The 20,780-nt window shown below is 43.4% G+C and overlaps 1 protein-coding gene across 1 annotated transcript in view; it reads left to right on the top strand.

Annotated features, from left to right (window-relative positions):
- Positions 1-1,337: 1,337 nt before the first annotated feature.
- Positions 1,338-20,780, top strand: part of LOC144000411 (uncharacterized) — a 28,999-nt gene continuing 9,556 nt past the window's right edge. The window contains exons 1-2 of the mRNA XM_077494223.1: positions 1,338-1,751; positions 9,629-9,755. Of these exons, the coding sequence (XP_077350349.1) occupies positions 1,433-1,751; positions 9,629-9,755 (446 nt within the window). The 5' untranslated portion in view covers positions 1,338-1,432. The remainder of the gene's footprint in view (positions 1,752-9,628; positions 9,756-20,780) is intronic.

The raw sequence follows: 20,780 nt of genomic DNA, 5'->3' as shown, positions 1-20,780 counted from the left end.
AACCTTTTTTGCTATTGTCTCTACAATGTCGAATATTTTCTCTCTATGTCGAATCTTTTCTCTCTATGTCAAATCTTTTCTCTCTATGTAGAATAATACAAAGAATTAGCGCTCTAAAGTAATGACTTCTCCCAAAACAGCTGTCTCCACAATCCCACAGGGTGCCGGCTCTGTTTGCAACAGGAACTGAAGTAGAAAAGATGTAGCTGGATAGCCGCACTCCGAATTATTCAACTTTATTTCAAAAATGTAATTAAAATCATAGCATCTAGACTGGTAAACTGTTTACCAGCCTAGATGCTATGATTTTAATTACATTTTTGAAATAAAGTTGAATAATTCGGAGTGCGGCTATCCAGCTACATCTTTTCTACTCTATGTAGAATAATCTTGGACTAATAGAGCTAAGGTTAGGAACATTCAACCACAGGTTCGATGGACACAGATCGCTATTGTCAGCGTCATGTGGAATCTCCTATCTATATCCAACTGTTGCAACGAAAACGAATATAAAGCATTTGTTTATGTCGGATCTTTCGGTTTTCGGATTCTGCGCACTCGTTATTGTTTGTTAAACGATTATGAAAATACCTGAAATTCAGCCGAAAATGCAATCGGACGAAAACCATGAGCTTGTTATAATCACTTACATCCAGGACTTTTTACACGTTTAGAGCACACCTCCCTACTTTTTGAGATGGGAATGAGGGACACCTATCAGCAAAAGCATACAGGCATAGGACACACCCCTTGCCATACCCCCTTAAAAGGAGAATTGTACAAAAAAAAAAATCAAGATTGGTTAAACTGACGAGGGCTTTTTTTTTTTACCACTGCTGTTCCTTTATATTGGCTTTTGGAATTTAGAAATGCAGCAATTTAGAAATCAGATGAAAGTTTTAGCGCTGGGAAACACTTTTTGATAGATAAAAAGTAAATGTTATATACATCTATATAGTTTAGACCAAAATGAGGGACAAATGAGGGGGAAACAGGAACGGAGGGACATTGATCCAAATCAGGGACAGTCCCTCCAAATCAGGGACAGTTGGAAGCTACTGTATGTTAAAGGACAGCAAGTGGTTAAATAAACTTTACGATGTTTGCTGAAAGTATTATTCATGGATAATTGTCATTGCTGTATGTTTATCCTTTGAATAAAATCTATTGGTTTTCTTGGTGTACTCTTGATTACCCTCATGTAACTTATCACCGACTTCCCATAAATGACAACTTTTTACACAAGCCTGCTTCATTTAAAGTCCCAACCCCCAGCCCTCCTGTTTGCTGAAAGTAGTTCGTTCTTCCTGTTTAACACACGAAACAGAAAGCAACTGCCAAGTCTTTTCTACGACTGAAGTCCACGCCTAGAAATTAGAAAAAAACGAGGAAGAGAAAAAAAAAAAAAAGCACAACATAATAACTACCAGCAATGGATATTAGACAGTTGAAGGAGAACATCAGGAACTTCACCCTGGAAGACGGAGATCTGGGCAGTCAGGGTTATACACGAGTCCTACTACAACTGTTTGGCTACATGGGCCATGGAAAATCTTCCTTCATCAACTCCTGTAAGTACGTCCTGGAAGAGGGTGAGAACTTCACAGAATACGCCGAGGCCGGAGAAAAACAAGGAGGATTAACCAGGATAAGAAATGCCTATCCACTCACCGACCAGATTACCATGATAGACAACAGAGGCTGTAACAGATTGGACGATTTTGAAAGAGCTGAAGTGTATGCCCAGCTGGGTGAGTAACATTCAGAGATACGCCAAAGACTATAGAACTATATACTATAGGACTGGTAAAGTAATGTAGCACTACCCCCTAAGGAGCCGCCGAGTGTTCTTGGGCCACTCTATAGTGTGCACAGCCGGGGCTACACACATTTTTCAAACTTGCATCCAGACACAAGAAACAGTCCACGGACTTGGTTTTTGGGTTTCCTTATTTTTTTATTTTTTTTTGAGATTTTTAACTTGGATAGTGTAAAAGGGGTTATGGGATGCCCAACTTGACTGAAGAATAACAAAATGAGGACAGTTTCCTTCTCTAGCCCATAGCGATGGGCAGAACACCCAGTTCTAACCTCATTAAAGTCTATGGGAGCCGAACAAGAAAAATGAAAAGTGCCATATTTTTAAGGCTTCAATGCAAGTAATGGGCCATAAAAAGGGGTATGTGGGTCCGGGTACTGCCCTGTGGGAGATGTATCAATGCAATTTTTTTTTTTTTTTTTTTTCAAACAATTTTTTTTTCAGGAACAGTGATTTTAACCCTTTCATGACTAAGCCTATTTCTGACATTTAGTGTAAAATCCATATTTTTTGCTAGAAAATTACTTAGAGCCCCCAAAATATATATATATATATATATATATATATATATATATATATATATATATATATATATATATATATATATATATATATATATATATATATAATTTTATTTTTTTAACAGAGAATCTAGAGAATAAAATGGCGATTGTTGCAATATTTTATGTCACACGGTATTTGCGCAGCGGTGTTTTAAACGCAACTTTTTGGGAAAAGGGACACATTCATGAATTAAAAAAAAAAACGTAACAGTAAAGTTAGCCCAATTGTTTTGCATAATGGGAAAGACGATGTTACGCCAAGTAAATAGATACCAAACATGTCACGCTTTATAATTGCACGCACTCGTGGAATGGCAACAAACTACGGTACCTAAAAATCTCCATAGGCGACGTTTTCATTTTTTTTTTTTTTTTTTTTACGGTTATCAGGTTAGAGTTACAGAGGAGGTCTAGTGCTAGAATTATTGCTCTCGCTCTGATGATCGCGGCGATACCTCACATGTGTGATTTGAACAACGTTTACAGATCCCGATCTCTGCAAAAGAGGACATAACGTACTGCGCCGCGGCCCGGGTGGAACGGAAGTACACTTAGCACTTCCGAAAAGGTAATAAAGAAAAAAAATTTTTTACCCACCTCCCACCCGGCCACTGCACATATACGTCTGGGTGGGCACTTCCTGATTCTGAGTGGACGTTCAGGAACATCCCTTCAGAAGGAGGGCGATCCCGATGTGCTCGTGTCACCCGGACACGGCGCATCTCAGATCGGCAGGAGGGCTCTGTGATTGGCCCTCCTGATCACATGATGGCCGTGTCAAATCAGGGCCGTCATGTGATGTAAACAAACAGCCGGTTGCTAGGCAATCGGCTCCTCCTCTCCTCACACAGAAGTCATCGCTGAGGAGAGGAGAGCAGATCGCTGCATCCGGCTGGTGATCAGTGAGTATGAGCTGTTTTTTTACAGCTTTTTACTCACTGATCATCAGTGTAGTGTACATACAACACACCACACAGTACAAACACAGTCCCCACATATGTCCCCAAAACACACATGTCCCCAAAACATACATGTCCCCAAATAATAAAAACACATGTCCCTAATAATAAAAACATGTCCCCCACATATGTCCCACTAAAATCACATGTCCCAATGATTATCTGCACACATATGTACGTGATCACCTGCACACATATGTACATGATCATTTGCGTACATATGTCCGTGATCACACAAACCAATTATTATACACTTAACGGAATTTTTTTTTTACCAAAAACATGTAGCAGAATACATTTTGGCTTAAATTTATGACAAAATTTGATTTTATTGGATTTCTTTTAAAATAGAAAAAAGAAAATATTGTTTTTTTTTTTCCAAATTTCCTCCATTTTTGCGCTTATATCGCAAAAAATAAAAAACGGAGTCGTGAATAAATAACACCAAAATAAAGCTCTATTTGTGCGAACAAAATGATAAAAGTTTCATTTGGGTACAGTGTAGCATGACCGCGCAATTGTCACTGAAAGCGCTAGAGCGATGAAAGCTGAAAATTGGGCTGGGAAGGAAAGGGGGCGAAAGTGCCCGGTATTGAAGTGGTTAAAAATCTCCATAGGCGACATTTAAATAATTCTGCCAGTTGCATGTCTTGTGTTATGAAGGAAGTCTGAGGCTAGAATTATTGCTTTCGCTCTACCGATCACGGCGATACCTCACATGTGTGAACACCGTTTTCATAAGCGGGTACTACTCACATATGTGTTCGCTTCTGCACGTGAGCTCAGCGGGACGGGGCACGTTTACTTTTTTTTTCATTTTTTTTTTTCATTTTTTTTTTTAAAGAAAAAAAACACTTTTATTCCTATTAGAAGGAATGTAAACATCCCTTGTAATAGAAAAAAAGCACAACAGGTCCTCTTATATATGAGATCTGGAGGTGTCAAAAAGACCTCACATCTCATATTTACACTAAAATGCAATAATAAAAAACTAAATAAAATCTTGTCATTTAAAAAAAATAAAAAATAAAAATGACTCTTTAAGAGCTATGGGCGGAAGTGACGTTTTGACTTCGCTTCCGCCCTGCAGTGTCATGGAGACGGGTGGGGGGCCATCTTCCCCTCATTCGTCTCCATGTCAGCTCAGGGGACAGACCCGATCACCTTCGCCGCTGCCAATGGCTCCGGTAAGTGGCGGAGGGCACCGGATAAAAGTGATCTCATGGCGAATCTGCCACAGAGACCACTTTTATCTTGTACCGGACCGCCAGCCGAACACAGGGATGCCAGGATTATGGCAGTTAGCTGCTGCCATAACAACGATATCCGTCCCCAAATTAGGGAAGTAGATTGGCGTGCGGTGGTCCCGAAGTGGTTAAAAGGAGTTGTAAACCCTCAAAGGTGAAAAACCTTCTATGCTGCTCCTGCCCCCCCAGAGCCCCCCTTTTTCTTACCTGAACCCGAACGTTCCAGTGAAGAGCATGAGTCCAGCAGCTCCAGCCACTGTCTCGGGTCCTCATTGGATAGATGGATAGCAGCAGGGTCCAATGGCTCCCGCTGCTGTGAATCAAATCCAGTGGCACGAGAGCCAGGGGCAGGGCCAAGTCCTGCTGCCTGTGTCAATGGATGCAGCAGCAGGACACAGAAGCGTGCCCGCACGGGTGCCCCCATGGAAAGCAGCTCTCCGCGGGGGCACCCGATGAAGAGGGGCCAGAAATGCTGCCGGGAAACCCCAGAAAAGGAGGATCGGGGGCTGCTCTGTGCAAAACTATTACCTTTACAATTACTTTAACCACTTAAGCCCCGGACCAATTTGCAGCCACAGGACCAGGCCCCTTTTTGCGATTCGGCACTGCGTCGTTTTAACTGACAATTGAGCGGTCGTGCGACTTGGCTCCCAAACAAAATTGCCATCCTTTTTTTCCCACAAATAGAGCTTTCTTTTGGTGGTATTTGATCGCCTCTGCGTTTTTTTATTTTTTGCGCTATAAACAAAAATAGAGCGACAATTTTGAAAAAAATGCTATATTTTTTACTTTTTGCTATAATAAATATCCCCCAAAAATATATATAAAAAAAATATATTTTCCTCAGTTTAGGCCGATACGTATTCTTCTACATATTTTTGGTAAAAAAAAAAATCGCAATTAGTGATTATTGATCGGTTTGCGCAAAAATTATAGCGTTTACAAAATAGGGGATAGTTTTATGGCCTTTTTATTAATATTTTTTCTTTACTAGTAATGGCGGTTTTTATCGTGACTGCGACATTACGGCGGACACATCGGACATTTTTGACACATTTTTGGGACCATTGTCATTTATACAGCAATCAGTGCGATTTAAATGCACTGATTCCTGTGTAAATGACACTGGCAATTAAGGAGTTAACCACTAGGTGGCAGTGTATTGTTATGTATGACGTTATGTGTTTTTTTATTGTAGGGGGGCGTGGCCTGTCATGTGACGTCACTGATCGTCCTTCCCTATAAAAGGGAACAGACAATCGGTGACAGCCACACTAGGAAGCACGGGGAGAGGTTTGTTTACACAGACCCCTCTTCGTTCTTCAGCTCTGTGACCCGTTCGCGGGGACACCAGCGGCAATCGGGTCCGCTGATCCTGCGGCCATGGTCGCGGCTGCGCGCTCCCGACCCATGGCTGGGCACTTAAAGAACAATGTACAGGTGCGTGATTGTGCCCAGCCGTGCCATTCCGCCGACGTATATCGGCGTGAGGTGGTCCTTAAGTGGTTAAATTGCAACAATAAAAGTGAAAAATTCCTTTAAATATAGTGCCTGAGGGATCCCCTTAATGTACCTGTAATGTGGCGCATCTGTAAGATGTATAGAACATGCTGCAGCAAAAATTACAATTCTAAAGATAAAAAAAAACAGTCAAATCCCATTTAAATTCACTCGTGGTTGCAATTGCCGACACCCGGCTATTGAAAAATAAAAAAGGAAGAAAAAAATGGCGTGGATTTTAAGGGGAACCCCACGCCAAAATGTAAATAAAAAACAGCACGGGGTCCCCCCAAAATCCATACCAGACCCTTATATGAGCACACAGTCTGGCAGGTCAGGAAAATGGGGGAGGGAGTTCCCCCCCAAACCATACCAGGCCACATTCCCTCAACATGGAGCGGTGGGTGCTTTGGGAAAGGGGGGGCTCTGCCCCCCACCCCAAAGCACCTTGTCTCCATGTTGATGGGGACAAGGGTCTCTTCACCACAGCCCTGGGCTGTGGTTGTTAGGGTCTGTGGGCGAGGAGCTTATTGGAATCTGGAAGCCCCCCCCAGATCCCAGCCCCCTCCATGTGAATGAGAGTGGGGTACAATGTGGCCATACCCATTCACCAAAAAAGTGTTAAAAAGTAAAAAAAAAACACAGAGGCAGTTTTTGACAAGTCCATTATTAAAAAAAAAAAAAAACAGTGTCCCCCCAATGTGAATCCATTGTCAATCGCGCCAACAGCCACACTGGAAAATAAACAACAACAAAAAAAAACCTTCACATTCATTGATAGCCGACTGCTGAATGCTTCCTCCGCTGTTTGACAGTTCTTATATAGGTAAGGGCGGTATAGGTAAGCCCCCCCCCCCGTGACGTCCTGGACTGGTGCATGTTAGGGAACTTCATGTAATTCATACAAAAATAAAATACCAGGCCCTTATCCAAACCCTCTTGTGATAGCAATAAAGTTAAATGAAAAAAGTAAAAAATATAAACTTTAATAAAATAAATAAAAATAATATAAAAAAAGGAAAAGCATCCCTGTGCCCCCTGCACATACACATGAAAGCATATATATGTAAACAGTGACATGAGAGGTATCACTGTAAATGATGGAATGAGAGCAATAATTATAAAGCCATTAAAACCTTCAGTATACAACTTCCCCCACAGACCCCCCTAATACTTACCAGAGCCTGTTCCCGATCCAGCTTTGTGCACGAGCAGCTCTGCTGTCCCGGCAATCTGCGTCTTCATTGGCACAGAGGCAGCAGTGGGAGCCATTCCTCTTGCTGCTGTCAATCACAGCTAGTGAGGAGGGGGTGGAGGGAGGGCCAATCCCTATTCTGTAGGTATTATGGACACACAGAGTGGGGCTAAGGAGTGAGGGTAGTCGAGTGCCCTCAGAGCAAGCTACACTCGACTGGGAGGAGGAGCCCAGAGTGTCGGAGGATCGAGTCTGCTATGTGCAAAACCCTTGCACAGAGCAGGTAAGTAAAACATGTATAATTTAACCAGTTCCCGACCAGTACGTCGGCCGAATGGCACGGGCAGGCATATTGGCGTACCTGTACGTCCAATCTTCAATGCCGCCCTGCTATCATGAGCGCACCAGTGACGGCGCGCTCGCGTGCTGGTCGGGACCCCCGTGAGTCCGGTCGCGGGTCCCTCGGACTTGATCGCCTCACGGGGTGGCTGAATGGAGAAATGCCTTTGTAAACAGCATTTCCCCATTCTGCCTAGCAACTAGTGATGCTGATCTCTGCTCCATGTGATTGGAGCAGAGATCAGTGTTCACTAAATGAAAGCCCAGCCCCCCCACAGTTAGTAACACACCCCTAGGAACACTTAACCCCTACACTGCCACCCACTGGTTAACCCCTTCACTGCCAGTGTCATTTACACAGGAATCACTGCATTTGTATAGCACTGATTGCTGTATAAATGACAATGGTCCCAAAAATGTGTCAACAATGTCCGATGTGTCCGCCATAATGTCGCAGTCACAATAAAAATCGCTGATCGCCGCCATTACTAATAAAAAAAAAATTATTAATAAAAATGCCATAAAACTATCCCCTATTTTGTAAATGCTATAACTTTTGCGCAAACCAATCAATAATCGCTTATTGCAAATTTTTTTACCAAAAATATGTAGAAGAATACGTATCGGCCTAAACTGAGTGAAAAAAATGTTTTTTTTTTATATATTTTTGGGGGATATTTATTATAACAAAAAGTAAAAAATAATGTGTTTTTTTCAAAATTGTCGCTCTATTTTTGTTTATAGCGCAAAAAATAAAAACCGCAGAGGTGATCAAATACCACCAAAATAAAGCTCTATTTGTGGGAAAAAAGGACGTCAATTTTGTTTGGGAGCCACGTCGCACGATCGCGCAATTGTCAGTTAAAGCGGCGCAGTGCCGAATCGCAAAAAAGTGGTCTGGTCTTTGACCAGCAAAATGGTCCGGTCTGTAAGTGGTTAAATAAATAATAAAATGTATTAAATATAAAATAAATTTAAATAATAAAATAAAATAAAAATAAGCCTTTAGTATCACCTTAAAATAATAGGACAAATACACATTTTTTTTGTAAGTAAAAATGTGTAATCATAATATCAAATATTGAAATTCCTGCATAAACCAAATTATGTCTAGATCTCTGTAAAGAAGAACTCTGACATCCCTATATCCTTTATTTAATCCTATGAATAAAACATGAACATGTACAACATTTGTTTGTTTTTCTAATGCCCCGTACACATGACCGGAAATTCCGCCATCAAAAGACTGATGAGAGCTTTTGGTCGGAAATTGCGACCGTGTGTACGCTCCATCAGACTTTTGCTGGCCGAATTCCAGCCAGCAAAAGACTGAGAGCAGGTTCTCAATTTTTCGGTTGGGGAAAAAAGTTCCGATCTGAAATTCCGATCGTCTGTAGCAATTCCGATGTGCAAAATCCCTATGCATGCTCAGAAACAATTTGACGCATTCTCGGAAGCATTGAACTTCATTTTCTCGGCTCGTCGTAGCGTTCTACGTCACAGGCGTTCTTGACGGTCGAAAGTTCAGAGAACTTTTGTGTGACCCGTGTGTGTGTGCAAGCCAAGCTTGAGCGGAATCCCGTCGGAAAAACCATCCAAGTTTTTTCCGACCGAAAATCTGCTCGTGTGCATGGGGCATTATAGTCAGTGGGAACAAATTAATTTTGAACCTTAACGATGAGAAAATCTGAACACTTAGTTGAGGTCATTTTTCAAAGTGAAGGAATGCTCCTCTTAGATAGTTGTCACCAAAAAAGTTTCACCTACGGCTTTAACAACCAGCTGTTGATGAGTGTGACTACATACTGCCCACACAGCTTCGAATTCCTCCTAACTCACCAAATCCACAATTTATTTATCCTAAACCCTGAAGAAGGAGGAACTTGTGAGCCTCTGAAACGCATTGGCTGCACATGCACATTTTGTTTGAACTATTTAAATTGAATAAATACTTTTGGACTCCAAATGTTTGCTGTAGCCCATTCTCTGTGTCTTATGAATTGCAGGAAACCTCATCCCCATTGGACAGGAAGTTGATTGGAAAACAGAATACAGCACTATGATGGCGGCCATAGAAGAATCAGAAATGGATCCGAATTTCACAGACTTTCTTGTTCCCATCTTTGTGTACAGGTAAGCACTTCTTGTGTTGGATGATGCATCCTTGGAGCACTATGTTTGCCCAGAATTAGATGAAATGCTGATTAGATGATGTATTTGATTGTGATACATTCAGAACTGAAGGAAAGCATGGGTTGGTAGGGTTTAAGAGAATTTCTAATGGTTTGTGGGTCAGTATATATTTTTTTTTTACTCATTGTGATTAGGGATAAGTGGTAAACTTTCTGTAAAATGTATTTTCTGTTCAGTGAAATTTTAGGATAAGGGGCAGGGGTCAGGGAGAATCCAACACTAAAAAGGCACATGAATGCATTTGAATCTTGCACTCTCAAGTCTTTTATCCTTTCTCCTTGGATTCATGTCCTAATGGAGTATGGATGAGAAGTCTCCAGACTTTCAAAGGCCCTACAAGTCTGCATACCATTTCATTGGCTTCGGTGGTTGACGTTGTTTTGTTAATATCACAAAGTATGAAGATTCCAGTGGAGTTTCCACACTCAGGTGTTGTGACACCATTGCCTGCTTGTCCCATTTGGTATATGCTAAATAGTGTCCAATTGTTCCAGTAACCCTCCTTATATTCTATCTGGTGGTAGAAGGTTCTCACTAGGGATGGCCTCGCGGTTCAACAGGAGGTCGATTCGCAGCGAATTTTGCATGTTCACGATTCGCCCCGATCGGCGGACTATTGCCGCTGTTCGCCCGGCGGACATATGTGTTTACAGTGTGAAAGAACTTTGACCCATGATGACACATCCATCATCGGGTACAGGACAGCCAATTGAGACATTTCAGCACATGGACAATTGGACATTCCCCCTATCTTATAAATAGACCTGATCTGGCGGCCATTTTACATTCTGTCTTATGTCAGTTTAGGGAGAGGTTGCTGTGTGGAGCAGGGAGAGACTGTAGTGACACAAATCGCTAGATATTAGGTCCACAAAAGTCCTAGTACAGTATATAGGGTTCATTGCACTGTTGTGCTGGTCTTTTGTCAGTGCAGGGAGGGACAGGACGCTGTGTGGAGCAGGGACAGTCAGTTTAATCACTAGCTATTACTACTAGGTCCACAAAGGTCCTTTTAAGGACTGGTATAGGTGTACAATATATAGGGTGCTGGTGCATTGTTGTGCTGCAGATTTTGATTCTCATGGTCAGAGATTCCTTCAGGTACCTTTTGGCAAACTCCAGGCAGGCTGTCATGTGCCTTTTACAGAGGAATGGCTTTTGTCTGGCCAATCTACAGAGATGGTTGTTCTTCTGGAAGGTTTTTCTCTCTCCACAGAGAAACGCTGGAGCTCTGTCAGAGTGACCATCAGGTTCTTGGTCACCTCTCTAACTAAGACCCTTCTCCCCCAACCGCTCAATTTGGCCAGGTGGCCCGCTCTAGGAAGAGTCCTGGTGGTTCCAAACTTCTTCCATTTACGGATGATGGAGGTCACTGTGCTCATTGCAACCTTCAATGCTGCAATATTTTTTCTGTACCCTTTCCCAGATCTGTTCCTCGATACAATTCTGTCTCGGAGGTCTACAGACAATTACTTGGACTTCATTACTTGGTTTGTGCTCTGACATGCACTGTTACCTGTGGAACCTTCTATAGACAGGTGTGTGCCTTTCCAAATCATGTCCAATCAACTTAATTTACCACAGGTGAATGTAAAGGGATTTGAGTTTGGGATTATAACGGTGCCTAAGTACATTTAGGGAAACTATTTTACTTAAAAAATATAATTTATATTACATCAATATTCAAAATAGAACAATCAAGGGTGCATAAAAAATAATAGGCAGGGTAAATGTACAAAACAGTAATACTGGCCAAAGTATCCACATGCGTAGGATGGTTACTTGTACATAGCAGATCCCTACATGTTTCACCAGTCAACAGCTTCATCAGGGGATTATGTGATCACCAGTATTCAGCAATGGCTCTAGTGATAATAAATACATAAATAGCATTTCAATAATCAAGCATAGCAAATTTATATTAAAAAATAACAAAAAAGGGAAGAAGAAGGGGAGGGGCGTGGCCGGCAGCCTGAGGAGATGGTTGCACTGTGACCAAGCTCCTGCTCAACAGGATCTGACAGCGGGACCCTGAAAACGTTACCCGACACATGATGCAGAGCCAGAGAGGCAGGGGAGGCATGAGGTGAAGAGGAAGGAGCGTGAGGGACCCCATAGATTTACGGATTTTTACAGCCTAGCGGGCACTTGCTTCTCCCAAGGTGGCGCCGGCGCAATGGCTCCCTCACAGAGAAGAACGGGGACAGCTGCAGTGGCACGGAATACCTCATGTCAGCATGACCCTTCAGCTGCTGACAATGGACCCTGCTTTCCCCAATCCCCATTTAACAGCCATGTGAAGCAGAGGAGGAAGCTGATAGCGGAGGGAGACACGGTAAGTGATGCCTCCCTGGTTAATGTAATTTAGGCTGACAATAATGGCTTCAGTGAGAAGCTGGATGCTTTTTCCACAGTGGGCCAGTCTATTTTAGACTCTGCTTTGAAAGACATGCTAATTACCCTACGTGGAGCACTGCAACATGACATGTCTATTTATTTATTATTTTATGAGGCAAACAAACAGGGAAATAGAAGCCATTGGGTATAGAGTGGATGAAGAAATCTGCAACATGAAAATCAAAATGGCGGACATCGAAGACGGTTCCCGCTGGTACAATGTGAAATTTAGAGGCATTCTGGAATCGGTCCCACCAGGGGAACTCTGTCCCTATCTGCAAAAAATGATTGCAAACGCAACTCCTTACCAGAACCTGGAATCTCGCTATATATAGATCTCTCACAGGCAACCATACAAGCCCACAAGAATCTCCTCACCATCACCAAGATCTTGAGGAATAACAATATTCTCTACAAATGGAAATTCCTGACGAAGCTGTCCATTGTAAAGAACAAAACCTGGCTGGTATCCACCCTAGAAGAAGGTCTGGAGTTAATGAAATCTTGGGGTCTCCACCCACCAGATGAAGAAGACATCTCGGACCCGGCGACGCTCTCTTGAAAGCTCAGGTTAGAATGAACACAGTTCTGAACATCATCGGCATATGGTTCTGCTGCTTATAACCTGCCGTCTTATTGCTTACTAAGATCTTGGACATTTTATTCCCCATTGGCTATGTGTACAGGAAACACCTCTACCCAACAAACTCTCTCTCATCCAAGAGTATGGACTACAGCAATGCAAGTTGTCAATTCCTTGTTCTTGTTTTGTTCGTCTGCAATACACTTATCTTCAATGGTACTTAAGTTACTATCTTTGAACACGAAAGGTCTTAACAGCCCTTACAAGAGACGGGCACTATGGAAGGAAGCAGAAAATCAACTCTGCGATATTTTATGTGTACAAGAATCTCACTTCCTGTCCTCCTAGCTGTACCCACAATCACTTTCTCCATATTTACCAAGCCAATTTCAAGAAAAAAAAGGAGGAGTTATGATAGCAATTCAGGATTCACTTCCCTTCAAGTTACATACATCAGTGATGGATGAAGAAGGTAGATATACAATCCTGGTTGCAGAATGTAATGGAGCCCTATATACCCTTGTTAATATATATATATGCCCCCAACAGACATCAAATAAGGTTCATCAGAAGGATCTTGGCCAAAAGTCCAATCCAAAAAGGCGATATTTTAATTTGCGGTAATTTCAACATTCCCATGGACCCCGATGTAGAAACTATCACCAGGAACTCAGCGGGGAAACTGGGACTTAGACAATTCCTGCTGCAGGAAGATCTACATGACCCGTGGCGCTATCAACATACCACAGAAAGAGACTATACTTTTTTTCTGTCATCCCCATAACACATATTCAAGAATTGACTGCTTTATTATGGACAGAACCCTTCTCCAAAAGGTAACAGGGGCAAATATTTACAACATTACGTGGTCCGACCATGCCCCCTTTTTCACTGGAAATTTCAGAGGGGTGCACAGGTAAACATACACCATTATGGAGAAATAACACATATACAGTGGTGTGAAAAAGTGTTTGCCCCCTTCCTCATTTCCTGTTCCTTTGCATGTTTGTCACACTTGAGTGTTTCGGAACATCAAACCAATTTAAACAATAGTCAAGGACAACACAAGTAAACACAAAATGCAATTTGTAAATGAAGGTGTTTATTATTAAAGGTGAAAAAAAATCCAAACCATCATGGCCCTGTGTGAAAAAGTGATTGCCCCCTAAACCTAATAACTGGTTGGGCCACCCTTAGCAGCAACAACTGCAACCAAGCGTTTGCGATAACGTGCAATGAGGCTTTTACAGCGTCCTGGAGGAATTTTGGCCCACTCATCTTTGCAGAATTGTCCTAATTCAGTTACATTAGAGGGTTTTCGAGCATGAACGGCCTTTTTAAGGTCATACCACAACATCTCAATAGGATTCAGGTCAGGACTTTGGCTAGGCCACTCCAAAGTCTTCATTTTGTTTTTCTTCAGCCATTCGGTGGTGGACTTGCTGGTGTGTTTAGGATCATTGTCCTGCTGCAGAACCCAAGTTCGTTTCAGCTTGAGTACACGAACAGATGGTCGGACATTCTCCTTCAGGATCTCTTGGTAGACAGCAGAATTCATAGTTCCTTTTATCACGGCAAGTCTTCCAGGTCCTGAAGCAGCAAAACAGCCCCAGACCATCACACTACCACCACCATATTTTACTGTTGGTATAATGTTCTTTTTATGAAATGAAGTGTTCCTTCTACGCCAGATATACTTGGACACACACCTTCCAAAGAGTTCCACTTTTGTCTCATCGGTCCACAGAATGTTGTCCCAAAAGTCTTGGGGTTCATCAAGATGTGTTGTGGAGAAATTGAGACGAGCTTTGATGTTCTTTTTGCTCAGCAGTGGTTTTCTCCTTGGAACTCTGCCATGCAGGCCATTTTTGCCCAGTCTTTTCCTGATGGTGGAGGCATGAACGCTGACCTTAACTGAGGCAAGTGAGGCCTGCAGTTCCTTGGACGTTGTTGTGGGGTCTTTTGTGACCTCTTGGATGAGTCGTCGCTGCGCTCTTGGGGTAATTTTGGGCGGCCGGCCACTCCTGGGAAGGTTCACCACTGTTCCATGTCTTCGCCATTTGTGGATAATGGCTCTCACTGTGGTTCGCTGGATTCCCAAAGCTTTGGAAATGGCTTTATAACCCTTTGCAGACTGATAGATCTCAATTACTTTCTTTCTCAATTGTTCCTGAATTTCTTTGGGTCTCGGCATGATGTGTAGCTTTTAAGGATCTTCTGGTGGACCTTACTGTGTCAAGCAGCTCCTATTTAAGTGATGCCTTGATTGTGAACAGGTGTGGCAATAATCAGGCCTGGGTGTGGCTAGAGAAATTGAACTCAGGTGTGGACAACCACAGTTATAGTATGTTTTAACAAGGGGGGCAATCACTTTTTCAAACAGGGCCATGATGGTTTGAATTTTTTTTCACCTTTAATAATAAACACCTTCATTTACAAATTGCATTTTGTGTTTACTTGTGTTGTCCTTGACTATTGTTTAAATTGGTTTGATGTTCCGAAACACTTAAGTGTGACAAACATGCAAAGGAACAGGAAATGAGGAAGGGGGCAAACACTTTTTCACACCACTGTATTGGCACACCCAGAATATGTAAAGGAGTTGGGGACACAATTGGAGTTCTTCTCCTTTCATTCTGAATCCTCTAGCAGTATATTCAATCTCTGGTGTACGCCTAAAGCCTTTGTTAGGGGATAGTGCTGATTCAGATGGCCTCCAGGAAAAGGAAAAAGAGAAAATTAAACATTTCCACTCTTCTTGCTGTCCGTGATACTTTTTTTTTATTTGCACTAACATACAATTTTTCAGGACGAGCTTTCGGGGCATGCCCCCTTCTTCAAGGTCCAAGCAGTACTGATTCGCAAATTTTTAAGCAGAATGTTAAAAAAAAAAAAAAAAAAACACACAATCTCTGAGGGGAAGGAGAGAGGAAAAAGAAGGAGAGAAAAACAAACACATACAAATCAATGGTAATAAAGATAGCAGCAGAGTTAGTGAGATAAGACAGAGGGAGAGCTATAGAATGGAGGGGGTGCTAGTCACAGAGGGGGCCGTAAAACGTTAGTATAATGGTGGTTATGGTTAAGGAAACCAATATCTAAATTCAGGCCATTATTATTAATTCGCTTTAAGAACTAAAACATTGAGGTCTTCTATAGTGTGGTCCAGTTGTGAGAAGTGATGTCCCACAGGTGTGGAACTGGACAGTATACTCCAGGTGCTGCCAGACCAGAGTCTTGTAGAGCAGGAGAATTATCATTTTGTCTCTGGAGTTGATCCCCTTTTTAATGCCAATATTCTGTTTGCTTTGTTGGCAGCAGCTTGGCATTGCTGAGCCTATCATCTACTAGGGCCCCCAGGTCCTTTTCCATCCTAGATCCCCCCAGAGGTTCTCCCCCCAGTCTATAGATTGCATTCAGATTTTTGCCACCCAAATGCATTATTTTACATTTTTCTACATTCAACCTCATTTGCCATGTAGTTGCCCATCCCATTAATTTGTTCAGATCTTCTTGCAAGGTTTCCACATCCTGCGCAAAAGTTATTGCCCTGCTTAGCTTAGTATTGTCTGCAAATACAGAGATTGAACTGTTTACCCCATCCCCATCCTCCAGGTCGTTTATGAACAAATTAAATAGGATTGGTCCATGCACAGAACTCTGGGGGACCCCACTACCCACCTCCGACCATTCAGAGTACTCCCCATTTATCACCACCCTCTGAACTCGCCCTTGTAGCCAGTTTTCAATCCATGTACTCACCCTATGGTCCATGCCAACGGAACATATTTTGTACAGTAAACGTTTATGGGGAACTGTGTCAAATGCTTTTGCAAAATCTAGATACACCACGTCTACGGGCCTTCCTTTATCCAGATACACCACGTCTACGGGCCTTCCTTTATCTAGATACACCACGTCTACGGGCCTTTCTTTATCCAGATACACCACGTCTACGGGCCTTCCTTTATCCAGATACACCACGTCTACGGGCCTTCCTTTATCTAGATACACCACGTCTACTGGCCTTCCTTTATCTAGATGCACCACGTCTATGGGCCTTCCTTTATCTAGATACACCACATCTACGGGCCTTCCTTTATCCAGATACACCACGTCTACGGGCCTTCCTTTATCTAGATACACCACGTCTACTGGCCTTCCTTTATCTAGATGCACCATGTCTATGGGCCTTCCTTTATCTAGATGCACCACGTCTACGGGCCTTCCTTTATCCAGATACACCACGTCTACGGGCCTTCCTTTATCCAGATACACCACGTCTATGGGCCTTCCTTTATCTAGATGCACCACGTCTACGGGCCTTCCTTTATCCAGATACACCACGTCTACGGGCCTTCCTTTATCTAGATGCACCACATCTATGGGCCTTCCTTTATCTAGATACACCACGTCTACGGGCCTTCCTTTATCCAGATACACCACGTTTACGGGCCTTCCTTTATCCAGATACACCACGTCTACGGGCCTTCCTTTATCTAGATGCACCACGTCTACTGGCCTTCCTTTATCTAGATGCACCACGTCTACTGGCCTTCCTTTATCTAGATACACCACGTCTACTTGCCTTCCTTTATCCAGATACACCATGTCTACGGGCCTTCCTTTATCTAGATACACCACGTCTACTGGCCTTCCTTTAGCTAGATACACCACGTCTACGGGCCTTCCTTTATATAGATACACCACATCTACGGGCCTTCCTTTATCTAGATACACCACGTCTATGGACCTTCCTTTATCTAGATACACCACGTCTACGGGCCTTCCTTTATCCAGATACACCACGTCTACGGGCCTTCCTTTATCTACATACACCACGTCTACAGGCCTTCCTTTATCTAGATACACCACGTCTACGGGCCTTCCTTTATCTAGATGGCAACGCACCTCCTCATAGAAGGTTAATAGATTGGATTGGCAAGAATGATTCTTCATAAATCATTGCCTCTCCCATCCTCTGGAACTCCCTGCCCCAGTCTGTCCACTCAGCCCCTACCCTGTCCACCTTTAGGAGATCCCTGAAAACTCATTTATTCAGGGAAGCCTATGCCACACCCACCTAACTGTCCCCGAGCCACCCCCATCAAATCATTCTCTGCAGCTATTACCTTTTGAATGTAAGCTCTACGAGCCGGGCACTCCTGTACCTTTTGTATTGTACTCTAATTGTGTTGTCCCCCCTTTACATTGTAAAGCGCTGCGTAAACTGTTGGCGCTATATAAATCGTTATTAATAATAATAATAATGAATTCATGCTGATTACTGCTAATAATACCGTTTTCATTACTAAAATCTTGTATATAGTCCCTCATCATCCCCTCCAAGAGTTTACATACTATTGATGTTAGGCTAACTGGTCTAATTCCCAGGGATGTATTTTGGGCCCTTTTTAACCACTTGCCGCCTGCCATATAGCAAAACGACGACGACAAAGTGGTTTCAATAACCTAACCGGAAGTCATATGACATTTTCAAGATATTAAGCCGCTTAGCGTCCCCGGGGGGAACGCATTGCGACAATCATCACACCGCAACTCCGATCTAGGTAAAGAGTCTCTGTCAGATGTGAGTAGTGGAGATCGAATGCTTCTCTGATGGGGGGTCATTGCTGACCGATTATCAGTGCAGCCCCCCCCCCCCCAGGACCACCAGGGACGCAAATAGGACCACCAGGGATGTCACCAACAGGTATGCCACCCTAGACCCCCAGGGATACCAGTCAGTGTCCACAATGGATGCCAATCAGTGCCCACAATGGATGCCAATCAGTGCCCACAATGGGCATCACTGATTGGCAGGCATTATTGTTTGGCACTGATTGGCATCCATCGGTACCATACATTACAGTACATCGGTGCCACTTATCAGTGTGCATCCATGCCCATCCATACCACCTATCAGTGCCCATCCATGCTGCCTACCAGTTCCATCTATGCCGCATATCAGTGCCATCTATCAGTGCCCATTAGTGCTGTATATTAGTGCCCATCATCAGTGCCCTTCAATGCCACCTCATCAGTGCCACCTCATTGGTGCCACCTCATCGGTGTCCATCAGTGCCACCTTATCAGTGCCCGCCAGTGCAGCCCCATCAGTGCCCATCAGTGAAGGAGGAAACATACTTATTTACAAAGTTTTGTAACTGAAAAAAAAACCTTTTTTTTCAAAATTTTCAGTCTTTTTTTTATTTGTTTAGCAGAAAATAAAAATCCCAGAGGTGATCAAATTCCACCAAAAGAAATCTATATTTGTGGGAGCAAAATGATAAAAATTTAGTTTAGGTACAGTGTAGCATGACCGCACAATTGTCATTCAAAGGGCGACAGAGCTACATATTGGTGCTACATTGGCTTTTCTCCAATCAGCTGGTACGATACCATACCCCGAAAGCTTGTCCTGAAAAATTTTATGTCAGTAAAAATTAGGAACAATGGTCTGGCAATTATTTGACTGAGTTTCCTAAATACCCTTGGGTGCAAGCCATCTGGTCCTGGTGATTTATTAATGTTGAGTTTCCCAAGTCTCATTTTATGTCCTTTGTTAACCATGGAGGGGCTTCCTGTGATGTGCCACGAGAATAAACACTGCAGTTTTGGTTACAGAAGCCCCTGATTCCCTCATGAAGACTGAGGAGAAGAATAAATTCAATACCTTCACCATCTCCCCATCCTTTGTAACCAGATGTCCTTCCTCATTCTTTATGGGGCCAATATGGTCTGTCCTCCTTTTTTACTGTTTATATTCTTAAAGCGGGAGTCCGCCGGGAGTTCCGCCGTTTTTTTTTTTAAAAGCCAGCAGCTACAAATACTGCAGCTGCTGACTTTTAAAATAATGACACTTACCCGCCCAGCGCGCCCGCAATGTCGGCACCCGAAGCCGATCTCTCGATCGTCTCTCGGGTGCTGCCGCCGCCATCTTGGGTATGGGAATCAGGAAGTGGAGCCTTTCGGCTTCATTTCCCCGTTCCCTACTGCGCATGCGCGAGTCGTGCTGCGCAATAAGGATGGTCCCCGCTGTCTCTGGGATCCGTGTGTTTCCCAGCAGGCAGCGGGGGACCTTCGGAAAGGGGCGTAGATTCTGCGGAAAGGGGCGTACCTTCTGCAGAATCTACGTCGGAAGTGGGTGCAGATACCTGTACTGTACAGGTACCTGCACCCCCCCTCCCCCCTGAAAGGTGCCAATTGTGGCACCGGAGGGGGGGAGGGTTCCAATGAGCGGAAGCTTCACTTTAGGGTGGACCTCCGCTTTAAAGAATTTCTTAGGATTTTTTTTTTTTCTCCTCCGCTATGTGTCTTTCATGTTCTATCTTAGCTGTCCTTATTGCACCCTTACAGTGAAGTATAAGGCTTGCGTCTTCAGCTAGCTCTTTAAGATGGGCATATTGTGTCCTGGCAAGTAAGATGTACGCTAGATTCTCTCAGTGTGGAATAAAGTGTAGCAAGGGTCCCTTTACAGGCTTGGTGAGATGATTAAGTCAATAGTGTCTGCATGCAGTGTCCTTTAGATAAAGAGAATGAACAAATGCCCCCTCACCAATACCAGTGACCTTCTGTTTTGAAAGGCAGTGTGAAGACAGTGCAGCAGGCCCCTGCAAGGTCTGGCGTTGCACCGTGCTTCTGTCCAGCTGGATCTGGAGTGGGTGCGATGAAGGTGGCCTCCAGGCTGCACCCGAAACAACCAGATGTTACTAGCAGCGGATGCACCTGCACCCACTCATGGTGACTCTCTCTCCATAGCACAGGCCACAACCCGGCCACAGCACAATCTACGGTCCGAGTCACTGCTTGCAGATCCAGGCTGTGGTCCCAACAGAGAGATCCCACCCCCGCGCAGGCTTTATATTACCTCTACCAGCATTCTGTTCTCCTTCTCCAAACAGCTTGTATTTGTTCGAACGGACATCATCAGGGTCTTCTTCTGAAATGCCTTCAGGTTGGTGCATGTCACACATGTTCTGTGC

The sequence above is a fragment of the Lithobates pipiens genome, unplaced genomic scaffold, assembly GCF_037356315.1.
Source record: "Lithobates pipiens isolate NorthernLeopardFrog02 unplaced genomic scaffold, aLitPip1_a1.2 Scaffold_22, whole genome shotgun sequence".
Lineage (NCBI taxonomy): Eukaryota > Metazoa > Chordata > Amphibia > Anura > Ranidae > Lithobates > Lithobates pipiens.
This window is presented reverse-complemented; position numbering and strand designations above follow the sequence as displayed.